Genomic DNA, 21,020 nt, shown 5'->3' with positions numbered 1-21,020 from the left:
TTCATTCCCTTTTTGACAGCAGGCACATTACTAAGAAGGGTCTTCCACATCTTCCTTCATTAGAGTGCTGAAGGCATTTCCACCCTAACAGCTGGCAGGGAGTACTCCGGTTCTCCAGATACTTTCTGGTTCTCACAGCTTCTTCACAGTAAGCAGAATGCCTTCATCCATTTGAATAATGCATGATTCAAAAGGGAGAAGCTGAATTTCCCCCTCAAAATAAAGCAAAACAAAGCCACACTTCATTAAAAGGCATCTTGAAGTGGGAAAGTCTGCACAGGAGATTTGCTTAAAGAATCTCTAAAAAAATACACAAGGGAAAAAAGAGCTTGACTTTTGAGTAGTATGAGAGCTGCTGTTAATCTCTTTGCATTTTCAGTTCATATTGATCTTTTGTCCCTATTCAGCTCCTATCAGTAGGAAACTCCCCCTCCTTTACTCCATATCATCAGAACATTTACTGAAGTTGTTCTCTTCCTGATCCATCTGTTCTCTTCCCCTTGCCTCCAATTCGCACTACTTCACAAGAATTAAAAGCCTAACCAAAAGCTGTGATAAAAACAGGCAAGTAAATAGGATGGCTTCCTGAAGCTGTCTTGTAAATGCTCACTGCTAACATGTAGGCAAAAATGCACCGACACCCATGACTTCACACAAGTCCTAGGGCAGAATCAACCCAACGTGTCCGTGTTAACATGAAGTTATGTCAGTGACTACTCGCCATAAATGTTTCCCTAGATGTTACTCTTAGCCACCTGCGCTCCTCCAGATCTGCAGCTAAAGCTTTCTACCAAACTTGTTGGCCTGCTTGGAAGTAGGAGATTGAACCAGGGTTTCAGTGAGGTTGTTGGGCCAGCGCCATGGCAGGGAGCCAAGAGGCACAATACCTGCTTAAGGAGAAAGAAGGGCTCTCACTGCTCGGCAACAGGCACACGCTGGCCACGGCAGCTCTTCCTGCACCTCTCCTTGCCCAACCCCAGCAGTCACCACACTGGGGCTCTGCCCCACCATCTCCCACAGCAGCACTGACACACCGTGGGTGCAAGCTAATACTACCTCCAGCCCACTATAGCTACTGACAAGATGACACGTGCATAGCAGCCTGAGAAAGGAGCTTCATTTGTTGCAGCATAGGGAACTACAAAACGTGCCCTAGAAATCCTTAGGACTTATCAGCAGGCAAAAGAATTCCTGTGCGCACAGCACCTGTGATGGGTTACACTAACATCAGCAGTCAGCTACATCTCACTTCACAAGTTCACAATCTAAAACGGGCCTACTTACCCATTGCTGGTTCCACCAATCGTAAAGGGAAAAAAATCCCCAACTTCACAGGTGCAGAACGTGAAACAGAAGACATGTCACACGCACAGAGAGGCCTTACTTCAGATAAGTTCTCTTTATTTCTAAAGGATGTTTTTATCATACCTCAGAAGAAAACCTGGCTGTGCACTTGTAGTTATATCCATCCCACCCTACAACGGACAAGCAGAAAAAGGACTGCATAATGAGCGTGAAGTCTTCCAAAGTCCAACTGCATCTGCATTCACCCAGACTTACAGACAAGCTTTACTGCCTATTCATACATGATGTTTCCATATGCAGTGGTTCACAGGCAACCATGCAGTTGTATGTGCATATCTAAGACATTTTAAGCTTAATAAAATATTCTGCTAAATATAAGTGACCTGTAAAGACTTAATTTACCATCACCCTGAAAGATAACACGAGTCACCCTTAACATCTAAAGCGAATACTTCGTAAGTATCGCATCAGGACAGAGAAAGTATTTATTAAAGCTCTAACTGCAGATACACTAGAAGACCTAATTGACTAAAAGAGCTCCTAGTAACTGTTTGACCAGGATCAGAAACTTGTTGCTGAGTGAAAGGCTACGCCTGTTTTGCCACCATTTAACAGTTGCTAATGGCAGGCATTTGTCAAAATAACAAAGGAACTTTTTCTAAACAGTGAAGTACAGCAAGTTACTTCAATAAATGCCATATAGCTGGCTTGTTCCCTTTGGTTACATTTTCACAGAAGATTTCTAATTTTAATAAGCAGTATTTCATTTGGCAACAAACTCACAACTCTCCTGAGAATTTGTATTTATAAATGTCAGCTTACTCTTAAAAACATTTAGAAGCTCGTAGACCTCAGGTCCAATAATGGTTTCAACACCACCCTTAACAACTGAAATCCCACCCGGTATGTTTCAGCCCCAGCAGCTCACCTGGAAGGCCACAGCCTCTACGTTCAGTGAAGAATACAGCCAGAAGGGTCAGCTGCACAGCCCAAGCCTACGGACATGGCACAGCCACAACCCCCCTCTTAAGTGCCTCTCAGCATCAGATTTATCAACAGGAGCCCCTCTGAAGGAGGCCAGTACGGATAAAACAAGCCAACCAGAAAAGAAAAAAAGGCCAACTTTTCTGAGAAACAGATGCACAGGGAAGAACTACCAACACTGAACACTGAGTGAAGCACTCTTCCAAAGCATGAGCTAGTTCTGCAGCAAGGACTTGCTTTGCCATTGACATCTAGGGACATCTTGCACAACAGGAAAGTAAGCCTTCACATAAGCAGGTATTTCACACCAAAATGTAAGGTTTTCTAATTCTACAAATAAGCATCCCTAGATTAATTTTTTTGAAGAAAAAAAAGTTAAGCACTTAAAAGCTACGAATTCCTCTAAAACTAGCATAGCATATATTCCCACATCACGGGCTCAAGGACAGAGTTGTACTAAAAGAATCTAGACTCTGCTCTCAACTACGGAAAAAAGGCTGATATTCCTGTTTTTTCACCCTCACCCACTGTGCCTGCACATTGCGTGCTACCAGGACAAATCTGCTCCCCAAAAAGATCAGGGCTAGATGGCTTTGTGCCTCACAGACAGAACCTGAGTGTAACGTCCTGACCACCCGTCAGCACGGTTTGTTTATTTGTTGTATCCTGAACGCTTTTAGTTTCTTTTCAAGAAGAAGCCGTTTCATTTGAAAGCAATTTCCATCGGAAAAGCAGGCACATACCCACCCCTTCCTGCTGCCCGGCCGGCGGTGCTCAGGACGTGCCGGAGCGCAGCACGGCTCCGCACAGCTTCCTCGGGGGCCAGGAAGCTGTCAGGCAGCTCAGTGCCACCCCACCTGCACTCACCTGCAGTGACTGAGCCAGGAACGTGGCTGGAACGCTTTGGGGATGACAGCTCCTCTGAGCAGGAAGTACCTCATTTCCAGTTCATTGCTTTGTTTACTGGTTGCATCGCTTCACCACTAGAAAATTTGAGTGCCTGGTGACATCTCCCCGAGAAGATGTTATAAAACTGAAGCGTCTCCATCACAGTGCAATATGGAGCTCTAAAATACTACCCCACAGTTAACACAGCCCATAAATAAGTCTGCTTCTTTAAAGCTGATGACCTGACCTGACCTCCTGGCCTAACCACCAGCTCCACCACCCTGACCACGCAGTTCAGCTCGCTGCCCTCACGCCCCACAATGTGCCCTCACGTTCCTCCTGCAAGTCTGAGGAGAAAGAACATTCAAGTCAACTTCTCAGTTTACGTTCCCTTCCAGCATTCCTCCCAGATAAATCCAGAACTCCATCAGATATGTTTTCAACAAGAGGTAGCAAGCAGACTGCTGTTTAATCAAAGGGCGAGCTCTTCCCATAACAATTCACCCCACAAGGCAAAGACAGACTGCCCAGATGGCTTCAAACAGAGCCAGAGGCACATATCTGAGTTTGACATGGAAAAAAAGGAAGGAGAAAAGGCAATGTTCAGGCTGACTGCTCCCTCCTTGAATGCAGAACACCATTTTTCCCCAATCAAGATAGTCTCAAGGAGGGAAGTGATGCTTCAGAAAGTGTGAGCCAACAGCATTTTGCTCATTTTGTAAGTGAAAAATAGAATAGTTTCTACACAAAGAAAACGTAGCAGAGAAAGAGACAAAGCAAGGTAACAAGTAAGAAAAGACTTGAATAAGGTGATTAAAACCAGCCATGAAGAACTGAAAGACAAACAAGTCTGTCCTCCTGTAACTGATCATTCCTGCAGGGCTGAGGGGGGAGCAGCAGCTCAGAGCTATGCAGCCCATAGCAAGGACTTGTTGATGTTGTGTGACATTCCCACAGTCAAATACTGCTGCGCTGTAGATTCATCTAAACCACAAGATTTTTTCCAGTTGTGCACCAAGTGTACTCTGAGAGTACAAAACAAGCCATCCGAGTTTGGCAGTATGCTATCACCCTGACATTATGCAATGTTTTCATTAACTCCGATGGTGAAACAGTGTGTTTATACAGTTTATGAACAAAGCTGAACTGCAAGAGTCTGCGAGTACTCTGCTGTGAATTCTGGTTCTGTCCTCCAAGCTCAATAAACAGGCAAAGCGATGTGAAGTCATTAGACCGAAGTTCAATAGAAGTAAGAGCACAGCTTTGTACTTGAGAAAGGAAACAGAGATCCAAACATGCAACGCGAAGCAGCTGACTCGGCAGCTGTGCTGCACAAACCAAACCGTGATGATATCATGGATCAAAGCCCGGTAAGCTGATCTGTTGTTACTGCAGAAAGACAAAAAATTCCAACATCACTCCAAAAACACAGTAAAGGACGAATCCTGCTTTGCATTGGCACTGGCAAAGCCTCAGCTAAGGCGACGTGCCCACCATTATTTTAAGATGCGTAACACTTCACTCTAAGAATGCCAGTGCAGAACAGGTAAGGCCCCGCAGCCAGCACTATTGGAATGGAGGTATTTCCATGACTGTGCTCAAAGCAACCACCGCCTGAGGGGCCCCACGGCATGTCCTGCCATGCCCCTTGCCTCCGTGGTCACAGGAAGCCTGCACTCCTTGTGCTCTGAGAGCCATCACCACACAGCACTGCTCCCTGAGGCTGCCTTACAGCTCCCCACACCCCCTTTCTTCCACACTGCTCTCAAATACCACGTATTTATCACAGTAGCTTTCACTCTTTCCTTATAATAGATAAATTTACCCCTTTGGACCAGATTCCTTTACTTCACAAAAATGACCTTTTTCTTTCATTTCTGCCCGTGCCTCCCATCTCCTTCAGTGGAAATACTCTATAACACTTTTCCACTGCTAAGGATGTGGCCGCAATGTGAAGTTCCCTGTTCCCTCCCCGTACCACCCATCTCCACTGGTGATAATGAGGCTCATATGGGCAGTACAATAGCAAAGGCCACACAGTACCTCCTCCCAACACGTCTGGAAATTGCAATCTCACTATCGTTCTAAGCATAATTCTAATCACAAGAGCCACGCATCTCAGCTCCAAGTGAATTCTGATACAACTACTCACGCAGACAGAAATCCCAACCAATGTCAGGCCTTTCCAGGTCAGCTTCTTTCCTCGTCCCTAGGTGCGTGGGGCTGCAGTCCTCGCAGGGCCTCCAAGGCACGCGCCGCAGGAGGAACGCTCTGCCTCCCTCTGCTATTAATTCACCACGAGTGGAAGCAGGTGACTGCACACTCGACCGCCTGTATCCCGCGGTGCAGCTGCTATGCAGAACGCAGCACGTGGGAGCATTTGCATGATTTGTGCCTCCATGAGCCGCGTGTGGCACTGAGGCAGCGCTGCCACAGCCCTTTGTGCGTGCTGTGGCCCCACGGCAGCAGCACAGCCCGGCTGCAGGCAGTTACTGCGAGCTGGAGGTGCTCCCCAGTGCTTGCCAGGAAGCTTCCAGGGAGAGGGAAAAACAAACCACAGCGACTTGCTGCCATTATAATTTTGCTTCCCTCTACACCAGATTAGTTTAAAAAGGCATCATATGGCAACTAGAATTGTTTTCATTGCTTTAACATTTTCTGCCTTAAAAAAAAAAATAAGTAAATCAAAGAACAGAACAAAGGTCATCCAGAGGTTCTGCGTTGCTGGAGCAGAACATTTTCAAGCTGGGATTTTATCTGATTTTGAAGTTTTTCCCATCTGACAAAAGATAGTTTTCAAACTTCAGCGTTTGATACTCAAACCCAACGAGATCCTGAGCCCAGCCTGCTTTGCTGCAGTCAGTCACGTGAAGATAAGCAATTAGGAAACAAAAGCAAAGAGCAAAGCCCATTTCAACGCCCTCAGCCTTTAAATCACAGTCATGTACGCAACACGCTGAAGATCAGTTCTGTGCCATACACATGCTCTTGTCACAGCATATAATTATTACAGCTTATACACACATCAAATCCACCCGACAGTGGTCACCCGTACGGTGTCTCCATTAGCAAACGTGTCATTAACAAACCTGATTAAGACGGGTACGTCACGTAAGCATTAGCGTTTAAGAGACAGATATCTGAGCTATGCTGTTTCTCTGAACGCCACAGCAATTATACCACAAAACCCACCGGGCAAACAATAGAATCATCAAACCTTTAAGAAACCCAAATATGGACATAAGGCTTTGTTTTAATTAACGCTCACAATTACCCGGCGAGCACTCACAAATAGTTATTTCTTTAGTGCTCTCGCTTTACCTAGCAGGCATCAATAGCAGCGCTGGTGCAGTCTAAAATAGCAGCCATGCCCTATTTCTAACTCTAGGGGCACCAGCAGCTGTTGCAGCACCGCAAGGAGCCGAATCGCTATAAACACCCAGGCAGACGGCAGGCTATTTTTCTGTCTGACCAGATGTCAGCGAGCGAGGCAAGGTCAGCGAGCAGGCGAGCGCGGAACAAACACTATTTATGCTGCATCTGCTTCAGAAACGGAGCTGAGGCAGCAGTCAGACCCACACCGACCACCCCGATCCGAGTCCCGGCCGTTCTCAGGGCGCTTTGGGGGGACCCTCGGGGGGACCCCGTGCGGGCTCTGCCAGCCGCCCGCTTTGCCTCGCCCGGCCGCCGTTCAGCGCTGCGGCTGTGTCCGACACGCGGACTGCGCCACCCCCAGAGACAGGAGCTCGCTACGGAGTCTGCCGCCCCTCTATAGGGCCAGGCGGCCCCTCAGCCCGGAGCCGGCGGAGGGCCGCGGGCTGCCTCCCATCCTCCGAACGGGCCGGGAGGAGACGGGGACGCCGAGCGGCGACACCGAAACAAAGCAGCGAGCTGCTGCTATTTCCACAGACAAACACACGTTACATCACGACGCATCGCTTACCTCGTTCTGACTTCATTTTCCCCGCTTCCTCGGAGCTCCGAGACGAGCCCGCGCGTCGGCGCCGTTCCTCGGACGGAGAGCCGCGGCAGCGGTGCGGGCGCACCAGGGGTTCCGCGGGGCCCCGCCGGCAGTTGGGCCCGGAGCTCGCTGCGCCGCGCTGGGCTGAGCCGAGCCGAGCTGGGCCCGCCTCCCGCCGGGTGTCCTCCCCTGACACGGCGCCGGGCGGGCTATTTATAACCGCCGGGAGGGACCCGCGAACGCAGCCGCTTCCCCCCGGCCGAGCGCTCTGAGTCACGGCGCAGAGCCGGGCACCGCCGCCTCGCGGATCCCGGCCGCCCCCGGACCCTCAGCGAGCGAACGGCGGCGGGAAGCTGCGCGCTCCCCCCACGCCCGGCCCCGCCGCTGCCGCCCGCGGGCCGAGCCCCATGGCCGCGGCCCCCGCCCCGCCTCCGCCTGCCCTCCTCCTCCTCCGCCCCGCCGGGCGCTGCCTTCCCCCCGCCCCGCGGGGCACAAACATCACAGCCCGCCCGGCACAGCGGGGGGGATCGCCTCGCCCTGCCGCGGGCAAAGGCGGCGGGGCGGCCGCGCGGCGAACCCCGACCCGCCCCACGCCGCGCTCATCCCGGCCGGGCCCCGCCGCCCGCATCACGTGCCCCGCGGCAGCCAATCGGCTGCACCCACTTCCGCCCGCCGAGCAGCCCGGTTGCCGTGGCGACGCGGCGCCGGCTCGGGCCGCCGAGGGCCGAGCGCTCCTCTCCCGGGCCCTGGGCGGCTCGGGGCAGCCTGTCCGTGCCGGCGCTGACCGCTCGGAAGGCCGTCCTCCGGCTGTGCCGGGATCTCTGCGGATGGAGGCACCGAGGAGCAGCGTAACCGCTCCTTCTCGCAGAGGGATGGTCGGCCGGTGTCGTTGCAAAACGTACAAAACATTGAACATCTCAGAACAACTCAGTTCTACTCCATTCGGTCTGTGTAAACTGCGCCCGTTTCCCTCTCATTTATCAGATGGGCATCATTACACGGGGCGGATAACCCGCCCTATAAACACCTGTCCTTCTGGTCACAGCCCGACGGACACAGCAGGGAGCAGCGCTGTGAGCCTACAGCCCGAAGCCCACGAGTGGCGGTGCTGTGTGTGGCTGCCACAGACCTGCTTGGCCATCACGGGCCAGGAGCTCTGCCCGGATGCAGTGTGATTGCACGGGTGGCAATCCAGGATTAGAAAAGGAGGAACTGGACTGAGCAATAAGTAGAGTGAATAAAGGGACGTGTGAAGTTTAGCATGACTACCCGGGGCATGATTCAGCCACCTGTCAGTTCCCCACACTGCTGATTGCCCTCAGATCACATCCTCCAGCCTCTAATTGTTGCTGTAAAAAATTGCAAATTAGTTTGTAGCTCGTCCTAATATTGGTTTTGCAATCAAAATCCAATCTATCATCCCACTGTTTAAACACGGCTATAGCTCTTACGCTGTTATGCGTCACATAGGCTTTAATTTTTAATCATTTCTGAAGTCTTAATCTCTCTTTGGCATTTCTTTGTTGGTAACAAATCACCGGACACAAACAGGCCCAGCTTCTGAGAAAGCACTTCCTCCAAGTGCTTTTCCCACTGTGTTTTCTTAACTAATGAGCCAAATATTAAGCACAGTTTCCCGTTTCTTCGGCAGTCCGGCCAGCTGGAAATGTAGGTGCCAGCCTGAAAACCTCTTATCATAAGGAGATAATCCTAAGGGATATGACGAGAGTAGGGCGGGTGTGATATGCGTGCTCCTAATGTGCATGGCTGTGTAGGGGATTTCAGGGTCGGCTTCTCCTGTTGACTCAGATAAGTTTTGGACCCTCCGAGGAAGGGATACATTTGAGATCCATGCTTTGGGTCCAGACAAAGAAAGGCTCTTTCCCTTTTGACCGCACAGACATTTAAAAGAACTAAAACAAACAGGCAAACAACAAAAGACACCACAGGCAGAACAATGAGACTGACTGGAAGGATCTAATCATACAGTAGCTCATGAATAATACTGAAAACAAAATGAGGATGAACAGCTCAAAGAAAGATGTGGACTGTGTTTGGCTACAGCGGCTAAAAATGGCTTGGACTCATACCTTTCCTCTCAGTCAGCAACCAGATGATGCACACTGTGTGAATACACACAGAAAATATGGCATTAGGGGATTCAGCCATGAGAATTTGCTTACGCATACCTGAAGATTCTTTGAGAATGACAGAACCAAAATGTGCTTCTGATCTGAGAAACCAAACACAAAGTGTCTAAAAAACCGTATCGCTGTGTTACACATCACGCAAAAGCAGAATTATCTTAGAAACACTAAGAGATCTTTCACTGCCAAGCCCCAACCAACACTTGCCTCTAGGAGCACAAGCACAAGCAAAACCTGGTTTGTTATCAGGTTGTATCTCACATCTGATTATCTTGGGTGTCTGCACAGGTGAGAGTGCATGCTGCGGTGTCTGTGCAGTCACAGAGGCTCTCAGGCAGTCTCTGGTGCTTAGAAGCGCAAGTTTCCCTGGCAGCCTCATTCTCAGTAGGAACATTTATAAGAGCTTGGGATTTTACAAGTCCCTACCTGGGGCAGTGTGGCACAGTGCTGTCACATGAGCCTTGTCCCCATAGCAATAGGAACAAGCCTCGTTTTTTACAGGAAGTTTTCCAAAAAAGTTTCTTCAAGACAAACATATGGCTGCTCCTTCTTTCAGAGCTTCAGCGCTTCATGCTTTTGGCACTGCCCCTGCAGCCTGGGGCAAGGTGTATTCTTGGTGACACCTCTAAGAGTCCTTTCAGCATTAATTGTCACAGAAATGACTGTCTGATGCAGCAGATCGAGATTCCTGCAATTCCTGCAGCTAATTACTGCCTGCTAAGCGATGCAGCACAACTGCTTCTGACGTGGTTACCTCTGTGGTAAAAAACCACCACGCTCGGGAGAATATTACAGCCGAAAGATGAAGTTAGAGAATCTGAACAGTGTCTGAAGATACATTCTGCAGTGCAACAAACTTGAGATGTGCTAAAAAATGCCGAACAACCAAACTGTGAAGAATCAACTGTGATTTGTCACTGGTTGTAACTGCTTTGGAGAGAGCATTAAAATAGAAATGAGTTATGTGCTTGCAGGGATTTATTAATCTGTAGGAACAGAAGAGCCAACTGTTACTGAGAAAATTATGAACTCATCTAATTAAAATGCCATATGTTCTAAATGTTTTGTTTTAGGGGTTATGATCAGCTTGGGGTTGGTTTCAATGTATACACATAAGTAAATCTAGTTGAATGGAAGAGCAGACTTACCCATAATTCTTTCTGAAGACACTTATAACCATAATAACAAGGATAGTTTGAGAAAGTTTTCCTTCCTACGTCTGCCTTCCTTTGTGTTGTAGCCATTGGCTTCAGCCTCCAGTACTTCTGACTGTAAATCTGAGCAGCCCCTGGGCCTCTCCTGGTTACATCTGGGGCCTGTCTCAAGATCAATGAGGAAAACAAACTCATCTTTTTGTTTTGAATTCCCAAATAGGCTGTTGTATCTAAGGCAGGCAAGATACAGCCACGTGGCACAGAGCACTTCCCAATGAGAGCCCTGTGCACTCAGTGCTGATGCAGTGTTATACACAGGCATAGGGAATGAAACCCTTCAGCCCAGGATGCCCAACATCAGCCTGTAATGATATCTTGGAATTTAAATAACTGCCTGATTTTCAAAGAAAAAATAATCTCCAGCTCCTGTTGACTTTGGCGGAATCCACTGCATTTTTGAAAATCTGCCCACCTCTATTTGGGTTCCTAATTATAGAATTTGGTACCTAATTTTAGGCACTTTTTGAAACTGTTGACCAGTGGGCTTGATTCACTGCTTGTTACATCAGCTCTCCCTGGTATAAATGCTTCGGATGAGAAAATGGATTTACTTCCACGGGAAACCTTCCCCAGGACTGGGAAATGGGGATCTGTGGCAGAGTAGGAACAGGAATTTTTGTTGTTGTCTTTCCTAGAAATACCAATCACTGGGCTGCTGTTAAATATTATGAAGAGAAGTAAATGAACACAAGAGCAGATCAATATGCGCTCTGCTGTTAGACATAAGCCACCTTACAGGGACTTCTCTTTTCATATGGCTCGTACCAACCACCCCACTGCTTAATTTCTCTACTGTTCAGCCATTTTAAAGTAAAAATCATATAGCTGTTACCATGTTCTGATCTCCTAGATTCACTTGTTGAAATTATTAAGATAGCATCTGATTAGTTTTCTCTCCCATGTGCTCTCAAATGCCTTTATTTTCCAAGCAGTGCTGTCCCCCTGGAGGTGCAGCCAGAGCTAAGTTAGGATGGAACTGTGGGAACAACAGGGCGATAATTGCACCCCTCTCAAAAAGAAAGCTTATATTCCTTGCCAGAAATCATTTCCTGGGCTCAACACTTTGCTGCTACACGTTGTTCACACGCAGCAGATTCCTTTAGTTGGTAAGACTGCAGCAGCTGGCTTCATTTCATCAGCACTGGACAAATCACGCCATAAGACACTGAAAAGTAAACTGTAGGTCCGTGAATAGATGGTTAATTTCCGAAAGAGAAAGAAATTATTTTTTACATAGAAGATCTTTTCTTTGGCTGCAATGTTCATCCTAGGCTGGGAACAATTTTTCTTCAATATTTTTTCAAGGGGATTGTGCAAGTTCACTGATGAATTCTGACATTACTCCGTGTTTACCCAGGACTAAACTCGATGGAAACATTAATCAGAAAATGTATACATTTCCATAGGAAAACTGGAGTTTGTGTAGCAGCAGCAAGCCCCAACATTCCCTGTACAGAAGGTAGAGATGTTTGCTTGCCAAGAGAAACGGCAAGATGTTGTCAGCAGCAGAAGTTCTGGGGAAAGGAGAAGCACAAGGACTGTTTCCAATCTGGGTCATCTCATACCACTCAGTGCAGTCAGTTTACTTCCGAGCAGGTATATCCACAGGCTACTCCTCTGTTATCCACTTCAGTGAGCTGGCAGGAATCCAAGCAGCCTATTCATATAATTTCTATCAATTTCAGTGGAAAGTGAGTGAACAACAACTGGAAGGAGGAGTTTGGACTTTTGCAATGCTGTTTTTCTATTGCTAATGCTTTGATCCGTCTTGCAATAATTTCCAGTGCAGCTCTGTGCAAGTAATTGCACGAAATTAATCACTGGTGTAACTCCATCTGGTAGTTCATTGGGTTCACCCTCTGATGCCTCCTCAGCCTTTTTTTGTTCTCCTGCCTATTTGCAGCAGCAGGTAGCACTGCTCCCAGCTCATGGCTTCCTACCCTGCCAGAAGGGTTGGCACCTCCCAGCTCCCTCCTCCCACCTGTGCAGCTCCCATCTCATGTCCTCCACCTTCATGTGCCCCACCACTGTTGGCTGCTCACGGGAAGCCCACCAGGCACAGGCGAAGCAGGACCAGCACCCTGCAAAATATCATTGTGTTGTACATCTCACCATGCCAATACAGCTAGGAGAACACTGGCAGTGAGCACAACCACAACATAAAGAATATTACTACAGCCACACCGCTGACTGTATTAAAATTACAGGTAGTTTACTGTGTGCACTGCAAATGAAAAGGATAAATCCTTTACGTAGCAAAGCGATTACCTTCTGGAACAACAAGTGCAGCCCACAGTTCCGCCCAGGTTAAATGAATGCTGCAGCTCCTATTAGGCTTGCGAGAGAGTAGGACAGGAAAGTAGCACACTGTTAAATGCAGGGCAACGTTTAACATAACCACACGCGTGGCTTACAGGAGAAACTGCATGTCATTTCCTAAAGTAGGCAGTGAGTTGGGGCTTATTAGGGAAATGCCACAGCTATTGCAAAACTGCCATGGCCTGGTTCTAAAAGTTTTTGTTGCCTAGTTATTACCCAGAGCCATTCTGATATATTCCCGGCCACTCAGTGAGACGCACCACATGTTATTAGTAAAGACCGAATAGAAATGGCACCGAACAGAAAGGGTTGCACATGGAGTCATCAGGATTGATTTTTCAGTATAGACATATGACAATTACCCAGATTTCGGTGTCACTGGTTCCCCATTTCTTTCTTTTTTGGATGCCACCTGTTGGCTGCTGTCCTGTAGCCATACCGCCCGCGGTGACGATGCAGTGGCTCACCTTGCTGGCTGGTAGGGCTGCCTGGGCCTGTTCCCAGCTGTGTGCTGAGTACACCAAAGCTCCTCTGATATGATTAAGCCCACACCATCTCAAGTGTAATATTGATAAACTTTACTGCCAATCAAAATAAGTTACCTTTCTGGGACCCTCACATCCTCTGGAAACTGAGGGTATAATTGCAAAAACAGCACAAAAGGAGCACGAAGAGCAGGACATTGAAAGGCTTGATTCTACCTTGACTTGTAAAAAAAATACATCTGTGCCTGGTGAATGTCATGAATGGTGAAATCCTTGGCCCACGTACAAAGGTCAGCTCCCCTTCACACAGATAGAGCTAGGATTTCACAGTGGCTATATTCGGGTGAGCATGCATTGCTGCTTTCACACCAGTTAACCTGTAATTGTAGTCCTTAGAGCTGATTTATTCTCATGCTGCATAACACTGTTTGAAGGGGAAAGGAAATTGACATGCATGCAAGGATCTCGAACAAAGGCAGTAAGGGACAGCACATTGAAAGCCCCAAAGTTCCAGTAAGATATTGCATTGCTCACCTTTGGATGTCAATTAAAACTTGAAAATGAAAAAGATCACAGTACATATTTATAGCTAAGTCAATCTTTACTTAATTAGGCTATGTATATTTTTAAACTAGCAGTACAGTTAGAACGTTGTTGCAGTATCTTTGCTTATAATGCTTTTGGCTCCATCTGAATTTCTCGGTTAACTTATTTACCCTTTAAGATGCGTAACCGACTTTCTTTCTTTTCACAGAACAGAAGCACCTTCACTGCCCCAAAAGCACACAGCCTGATTGTTCCCTGCTCACACCAGTGTGATTCAGCAATGACCCCACCGCAGCCTATAGAATCACATCAATGTAAAGGTGACGTCAGAGAGATAGCAATCAAAGCCCTTGTTCCAAAGTTAATTGTTTTTGCTGAAAAAAAAGATGAGTACAGAACGTGTTTATTCTCCTTCTCAACTGAAATGTCAAATAAATGCTGCAGTTTTGGCTTCTGCTCCATGTGGGGTTTGTACACATGGATCACGTTGCAAAAAAACAGGGCCTTATTCACAGCAATCATGCTAAGAGTCCGTGGCCTTGATCTGATTGTAAGGAAGGGGGAGGGCTTTGCCCCTATTTGTTTGCTGTCATTGAGACTACTTTTTCCACAACCAGAGCCAATGGCAAACCATCACCAACTGTCAGCAGTATGGCTACAACAACAAATACGTGCTGCATGTAAAGCCATTCCTCAGCTGTTTCACCACGTCCCTCACTCCATACATTTAATGCTTTCAGCATTTCACTTGGCAAAGAAAAATGTCATATCAGGACTTGCAATCTTTTTTCTTTCCCTTTAAATAAATAGGCATATCACTTGTGAAGGGGACTGAGGGCAAAGATGGGAGAGGACACATCCAAAGCCTGCAAGTGGCAGCATCCTTGGGACCGTTCTAACTCAAGGTGGTGCCTCCCTGGTGTTCCAGCACAGCCTTGCTGCAGTGAGGACTCACCCCAGCAGTACACACACCACCCCAGCCCCACACAACTCCTATGTGTGCCCACATTCCAGCAGTGCATTCCCCTCAAGGTGCCTTTTTGCACCGCAGCACCTCCCAGACTGGTAGCAGCCTCCCCCTGCACACCCAGCGCTGAAAGCCTTACCTGGCCACAGCTCCAAGCCCCAGTTCCACGTGGCTCCACTGCACCGATATGGCAGCAGCTGGTAGTGCAAATGGGAGCCAGCCGGTCTCTTGGGCACACCTGCCTTCATCTGTGTGTCAGAAGCACAGTATACAAATTATGTCTGAATGTAAGCACTGGCCTTTTGGAATCGTCACTCAGACAGCAGAGGTACTGCAGGTGTCAATCAGTTGTGTACACACACACTGCCCAGCAAAATCAGACTTAACATTTCCTGTCTGGGCCGTGGTGCTTGCTGCCCCTGGAACCTCAGTTACCATAAACCCATGCTTGGTTTAAGTAGAGGAAAACATGAGGGAACAAAACATGAATGCCCACCTAGCATACATAGGAGCTGTATAACAAAAGTGCCAGAGGGATGGTACAGGCTGCTTTGGTTGCAGGCTGTCCTGACCTTACAGCCAGACTGGGCAGCGGGGATCCCTTCCCTTCCCTTCCCTTCCCTTCCCTTCCCTTCCCTTCCCTTCCCTTCCCTTCCCTTCCCTTCCCTTCCCTTCCCTTCCCTTCCCTTCCCTTCCCTTCCCTTCCCTTCCCTTCCCTTCCCTTCCCTTCCCTTCCCTTCCCTTCCCTTCCCTTCCCTTCCCTTCCCTTCCCTTCCCTTCCCTTCCCTTCCCTTCCCTTCCCTTCCCTTCCCTTCCCTTCCCTTCCCTTCCCTTCCCTTCCCTTCCCTTCCCTTCCCTTCCCTTCCCTTCCCTTCCCTTCCCTTCCCTTCCCTTCCCTTCCCTTCCCTTCCCTTCCCTTCCCTTCCCTTCCCTTCCCTTCCCTTCCCTTCCCTTCCCTTCCCTTCCCTTCCCTTCCCTTCCCTTCCCTTCCCTTCCCTTCCCTTCCCTTCCCTTCCCTTCCCTTCCCTTCCCTTCCCTTCCCTTCCCTTCCCTTCCCTTCCCTTCCCTTCCCTTCCCTTCCCTTCCCTTCCCTTCCCTTCCCTTCCCACAGCACACCAGCTGCTTTATGCAGTGTTTCAGGCTGTGTTTACCTGCTGGAAGAGTTTGGGTGTCAGTGTTTGTTTTTCATGGCACAGTCTCTGCAGAGCAATGAGGCTCCTCTGTGTGGCGCTTGCAGCAGGCATAGAAAAAATGTTATTCCACGAGTGGTTGTACCCTGGAAAGGCAGGGCACACACGTACACAGGCAGGGAGGTGTCTGGTGGCCATACTTACACAAATTCATAAATCAATCACTCATTCGTGACTTGCTATCATTACCTTGTCAGCTACTCAAGATGTTTAAGACTTATTTTCATCCTCAGAAATGGCAGATGAAGTACACAGCAAACACTAACAACGCCAGAGGAGCAGTTCTGACTGAAGATGCTGACCCTGAGGTATTTTAAGCATCATTTGCCATTGAAAGAAAGCAAAACATAAGAGAAACCATTGAGTTAAGTCAGAATACAGAGTGCAGAAATCCAGGCAGGGAGGAAGGACCTGTTGTAACTGCTGGTGAAGGGCTGCATATTTACAATCGTTTGTTTTCCATACGATGTGCCTGTATGATTTCCAGTCTGGTGAGACTGAAGCAACACCCTCATTTTGGCTAAGGAGTAGGCAGGAATACACTTCTATTTCAACGCACTAAAAAGATTTGGGGCATCACTGTCAGCTGCTGGGCTGCCAGTGGCTGTGCTGCACTGGATGCTATTCTGGAGAGCATTTTCCGCAAATTATAAATGCAGAATCAGAATTACAGGCTTGTTTGTTTAAATTATAAGCTGGGTTTCCCCAAAACAGGCGCCTGCTAACCCCACTGTGTGCAGGCTGTGCCATGGGCTCTGGCCACCCCGCTCCCTCTGCCCCAGGCTGGGTCTGCATTCTTTCCGATCCAATCAAGAAAACCTGAAATAAGAGAGCAGTGTTAAAGAACAGCTGGCTAAATTATAAACGAACAGTAAAACTGAAAAATGAATAACGGGGGCTGTGAAATAGAAGGAGGAGTAAAGAAAATACACTGCTTGGGAGCCAGCTCTTTTCCTGTACGGCTCCCAAGCCACACGTGCACATTTCTGCTGTAAAACCCCCTGAAAACAGTGACTTCTCAGCCTTTCAGCTTTCGATCCATCACAAGTGTTAGCAGATTATTTAGAGCAAAAGCCTTCTAAGCGGTCCCCTTAGCTTTATATACACGAACTGCTCCCGCTGTCAGCCAGAGGGAGATGCATGGCAGCAGGACCATCCATAACGCTGAGTGCCGTCCTGCCAGGGAGAGCAGGAAAATATTCTGTGGCTTCTACAGCACCTTTTCCCTAAGGCCCACGATGCACTTTGCAAGTCAGATTGAATTAAGCGTGTCAGCACTCCGTGTGGGAGCCAAACACTTCTTCCCCTGTGCTGGAAGAGGAAAACTGAGGCTCTGGGTCCCCCCAGCCCTTCGAGCACTGCTCTTCTCTTCCCTGAGGCGCGGGGCGCAGCTCCGACACCCGCACACAGTGCTGCTGTTCCCTGCGGCACCTGACTTCCTGCAATTCGTGTTTGCCAAGTGGGGTGTAACGCAAAAATCTACACGGGCTATAAGGAAGGAGCAAGCTAAAGCACTTCTAAGGTCAAAGGCTCTGAAAAGGCAGGGCTGTACAATTCTTCAGTGACTTTACATTTGTTTTTAACGTGTATCCTCACACTGATGACTCCCCACAGCGAGCCTGAGATTGAAACATCCCTTATTATTATATTAATTAAATTAATATTGAGTGCATTATTTTTAATGCTACCCATATCCTAATTAAGGGGATAAACAGGGAACAGCCACCTGTTGCTCACTGCTGTGGATGGAGCCTGGCTGGCAGCTCACTGCTGGGCCAGGAGTCACAGTTCTCAGCTGTACACCTCCAGCACGAGGGGCGTCAGGACACGGCATTTTCCTATGTGAGTCACAGCAGCTCTTTGCTATTCTCGGTGACTGCTAAAAATATGACAAGTTTTCTCTGCTTCCTGCAGCTCCAGCAGCCACACAGGTCTTCACTGCCATAAACAGCAAAGAAATGTCTAACCCAGGATTTAACTTGGAGCTGGAAAGCTTCTGCTGTCCTCTTCTAAGTAAGAGAGGTTTCTACAACAAAAGGCAATTTGGACGTGGCTTTTGCATCCCAAACTCCAGCACTGGGCCCGTCACTGTGAGAAGCATCACAAATGCTCCTTCCTACATGGAATTTCCGTAACTCTATCAGTTATCTGGAAAAAGCAGTCATTGTAATGAAAACCCCGAGGGCAGATAGAATCACGAGAACAGACCAGCCTTATTGCAATGGGTATTGACTGTAACTCATTAAGATGTTAAGGTATTGACATCCCATTTGATGAGAAAAACGTCTGATAGCGAGCGTACACAACCAGCAGTGAGTGTGCCAGCATCAACACATCATAATGAGTAACTAATGATGTCTGCGGCCTAACCGGGCGATTAAAGCAGTATGCTTTGATCCGTGTCACCGACTTGATTGAATGCCTCACCAAGAGCGGATCTCTGCATCGCTGGGGAGATTCCAGTCACCAGGAGATTCGTTGGCCTCGTCCCCACGTCACCAGGGTGTCTGTGTTGAGCGCGGCTGCTCCTATAGCATCTCAGCTGGCTCCCCTCTGAGCAACGTCAGCCCTGCTGGTTAACTGCCAGCACCACCAGCAGTGCCGCCCCATCACATGCATCGAGGGCACCTGAGCTGTCACCGCCACGCCGCTCAGCCTGGTACATACCTGCTTTGCTCCTTCCTTCTCGCTGCCTCTGCGCCTTGCTGTGTAGCCCTGCTCAACACACAAAGCCTGTGACACTCAGGCTTCTGCATTTTCTATGTGCCCTGCTGAGCCTTCCTGAGCACACTCCCACAGGGGATGTGTGTCTTGGCGTCGCTTTGCCTTGAGACGCTCCAAAAGCTGTGCAGGCCCTTGGACCCCACGTGTCCCCAGCAGCAAGGGACCCCTGGGGACACCGCTTGGCCCAGGTATGCTGCTGAGGGCAGGTCCCACGGCATCGCCTCTGCTGATGAGGGGCAGTTTTGGGAATGGGGTCCTTCCTCTCCCTGTGCCTGCCCTGGATGGGCACTGCTCCGGTTCCCAGCACAGCCGCAGGACAGCAGCCTCATCTCAGCAGCACAGCCCGCTGCCCAGAAGGCCGTTACCTCCGCGGCAGGCGCTCATCCCTCCTTAGGGAGCTGCGGTGTGGGGCTGTCCCGGCACTGGCGCTCTGTGATGGGGTGGGCGTGAAGGGCCCACAGCACAGCAGCGACGGGGGAGGAACGCGACATCCCTCCCAGCAGTGAGCGCTGGTGCTGCCGGCCCGCGGTGGGCTCCGTCCCGCAGAACAAAACACCTCTGCGGGTTACGGTGGTGACATCCATACCCGCAGACACAAAGGAGGCAAGAGATGGCTAAATGTAAAGTGCTGGAAAATCCAACCTTTTATTTACTACATTTTTGTGACTACATAAACGCTGAAACATTTTAACACTGAAAAGCATGATGACATCATCACTTGCTCTTTTTTTCCTCGTTTTTCTTTTTCCATTTTTCTTTTTTTTTTTCCTTTTTTTTTTTTTCTCTCTTTTTGTTTTGGATTTTTTTTTTTTTTTTTTTTTTTTTTTTTGCTTAGCAAACACAGCAGATGATATTGCACGGCATAAAGTGAGAACAGTAGCAAAGCTTAAAAAAAGGAACGTAAGGAAATTGAACGCAGTACAGGAGATACTCTGAAACAAAGCCGATAATGCCTAGCGCATTACACGTCGCTACACACGAAAATACAGAAGAAGAAGCGCTTGACTAAGAGAGAGATTGAGGAAATATTAGCAACCAACCGTCATTAGGTACAATAATCGGTCTGAAATGCAGATGCGACGCATAAACTACGACTGCTTCCTAATGGGCGAACCGAGCAGAGCGGCGCGGCCGCCCGCACCCACCCGCCCCGCCCCGCCCCGCCCCGCCCCGCCCCGCCCGCGCGGTGGGCGCCGCCCCGCCGCTGCCGCAGCCGCTGATTGTCTCGGGCGCCCTCTGCGCGGCGCGGGCGGGCTGGCGGCGGGGCGGGGCCACGCGGGGAAAGGGGGCGGGGCCAACGTGGGCGTGGTCCGTTTGGGGGCGGGGCTACGCGGGGCGGGGCCGCGGGGCGGGGCGGGGCCGGGCTGACCCAGGGCCGGGCTGGGCAGCGGCACGGGATGAAGACGACTGGCAGAGCGAGTGAGACACAACGCCGTCAGTTTATTGTCGTTTAATACTGTCGTTCGGTTCGTACTGCGAAACTAAAATGATTCCACAATGATTATGCAATAAATGCAGAACATACCGTGAGAAATCAAACGACTAAAACAGAAAAAGGAAACGATGTCTTCCTAAGTACAGTTCTGTCCAGTGTTCAATAGCTAATGCTGGATTCGCAGACTAATACTTTGTCTCCTCCCTCCACGTGACACACAAGTCATTGCACGGCATCAGTTTATGTATTAAAAGCAGACATTTAGCCAATGCTTACCGACAGACCATTTAATGATCCTGCATTTCAGAGCATCTTTATTGCCCCATATCAATACTTGAAGTATAAAAATGTATCTAGAAAGTGTAACTTCTGACCAAAAGCTCAAACCCTGCCCTTGTCCTTCCCTCCCTCAACCCCTCCGACATCCCCCGAACGAAAACAACGCACACCCGGAGCTCACCTACTGTGCATGGAAAGAAATATTTACATCCGTCACAAATCATGTCGTACACAACATTCAGTTGGAACAGAACCTATTCTTTTACTCAAAATAAAACACAAGTGAGCGGCATCCTATTTTCTGTGCCGTGATGCCACCGTCAGCTTTGCAGAATTATCATTGTCATTACTCTCCTCAACTCAAAACTGCTGTTCCCCTCTGGAGCTGAGCGGGGTGGCACGCGGTCCCCCAGCGGGATGGTGACACCTCTGCCCATCGGCCAACACGGGGCCCCGTGATGCCGCTGCAGCCCCACTGTCCCCTCCAGGAGCCTACAGCTGCGGGTGGCACTGAGGTGGCCCGGCAGTGGCCAGGGCCTGAGTGCTACCAGCTGGGTGCAGTCATCCCTGCCATCC

General features: G+C 49.1%; 2 protein-coding genes and 1 long non-coding RNA gene across 6 annotated transcripts in view; 1 reads left to right on the top strand and 2 right to left on the bottom strand.

Moving 5' to 3' along the window:
• FAM214A (family with sequence similarity 214 member A) overlaps nt 1-7,328 on the bottom strand; it is a 43,163-nt gene extending 35,835 nt beyond the window's left edge. Inside the window, exon 1 of one of the 2 annotated variants that reach the window (NM_001396570.1) lies at nt 7,121-7,328. In NM_001396570.1, coding sequence (NP_001383499.1) covers nt 7,121-7,136 — 16 coding nt within the window. In that variant the 5' untranslated portion in view covers nt 7,137-7,328. Of the gene's footprint in view, nt 1-5,329; nt 5,650-7,120 lie in introns of those variants that run through there. The other variant, XM_046899018.1, reaches the window with a different exon arrangement.
• Nucleotides 7,264-14,305, top strand: LOC121111578 (translation initiation factor IF-2-like). Of its 3 annotated transcripts, XR_006931076.1 has the most exons (3): nt 7,264-8,083; nt 11,906-12,095; nt 14,058-14,305. XR_006931076.1 is itself a non-coding variant. In XM_040706485.2 (2 exons), exons 1-2 carry the CDS (start codon nt 7,546-7,548, stop codon nt 14,120-14,122), a joined length of 603 nt encoding a protein of 200 aa, XP_040562419.1. In that variant the 5' UTR covers nt 7,264-7,545; the 3' UTR covers nt 14,123-14,305. The 3 variants fall into 3 exon arrangements, 1 of the variants encoding a protein (XP_040562419.1); XR_005862612.2 differs by having other exon boundaries at nt 7,264-12,095; XM_040706485.2 differs by lacking the exon at nt 11,906-12,095.
• LOC121111579 lies at nt 11,722-19,945 on the bottom strand. Its single transcript, XR_005862613.2, has 2 exons — nt 15,968-19,945; nt 11,722-15,064 (listed from the first exon to the last, which is right to left on the bottom strand). It is a non-coding gene; the product is annotated as an uncharacterized LOC121111579 (long non-coding RNA).
• Nucleotides 19,946-21,020: the final 1,075 nt, after the last annotated feature.

Source organism: Gallus gallus, chromosome 10 (genome assembly GCF_016699485.2).
Source record: "Gallus gallus isolate bGalGal1 chromosome 10, bGalGal1.mat.broiler.GRCg7b, whole genome shotgun sequence".
Classification (NCBI taxonomy): domain Eukaryota; kingdom Metazoa; phylum Chordata; class Aves; order Galliformes; family Phasianidae; genus Gallus; species Gallus gallus.
Note: the sequence above shows the minus strand (reverse complement) of the source record. Positions and strands in the feature narration are given on the sequence as shown.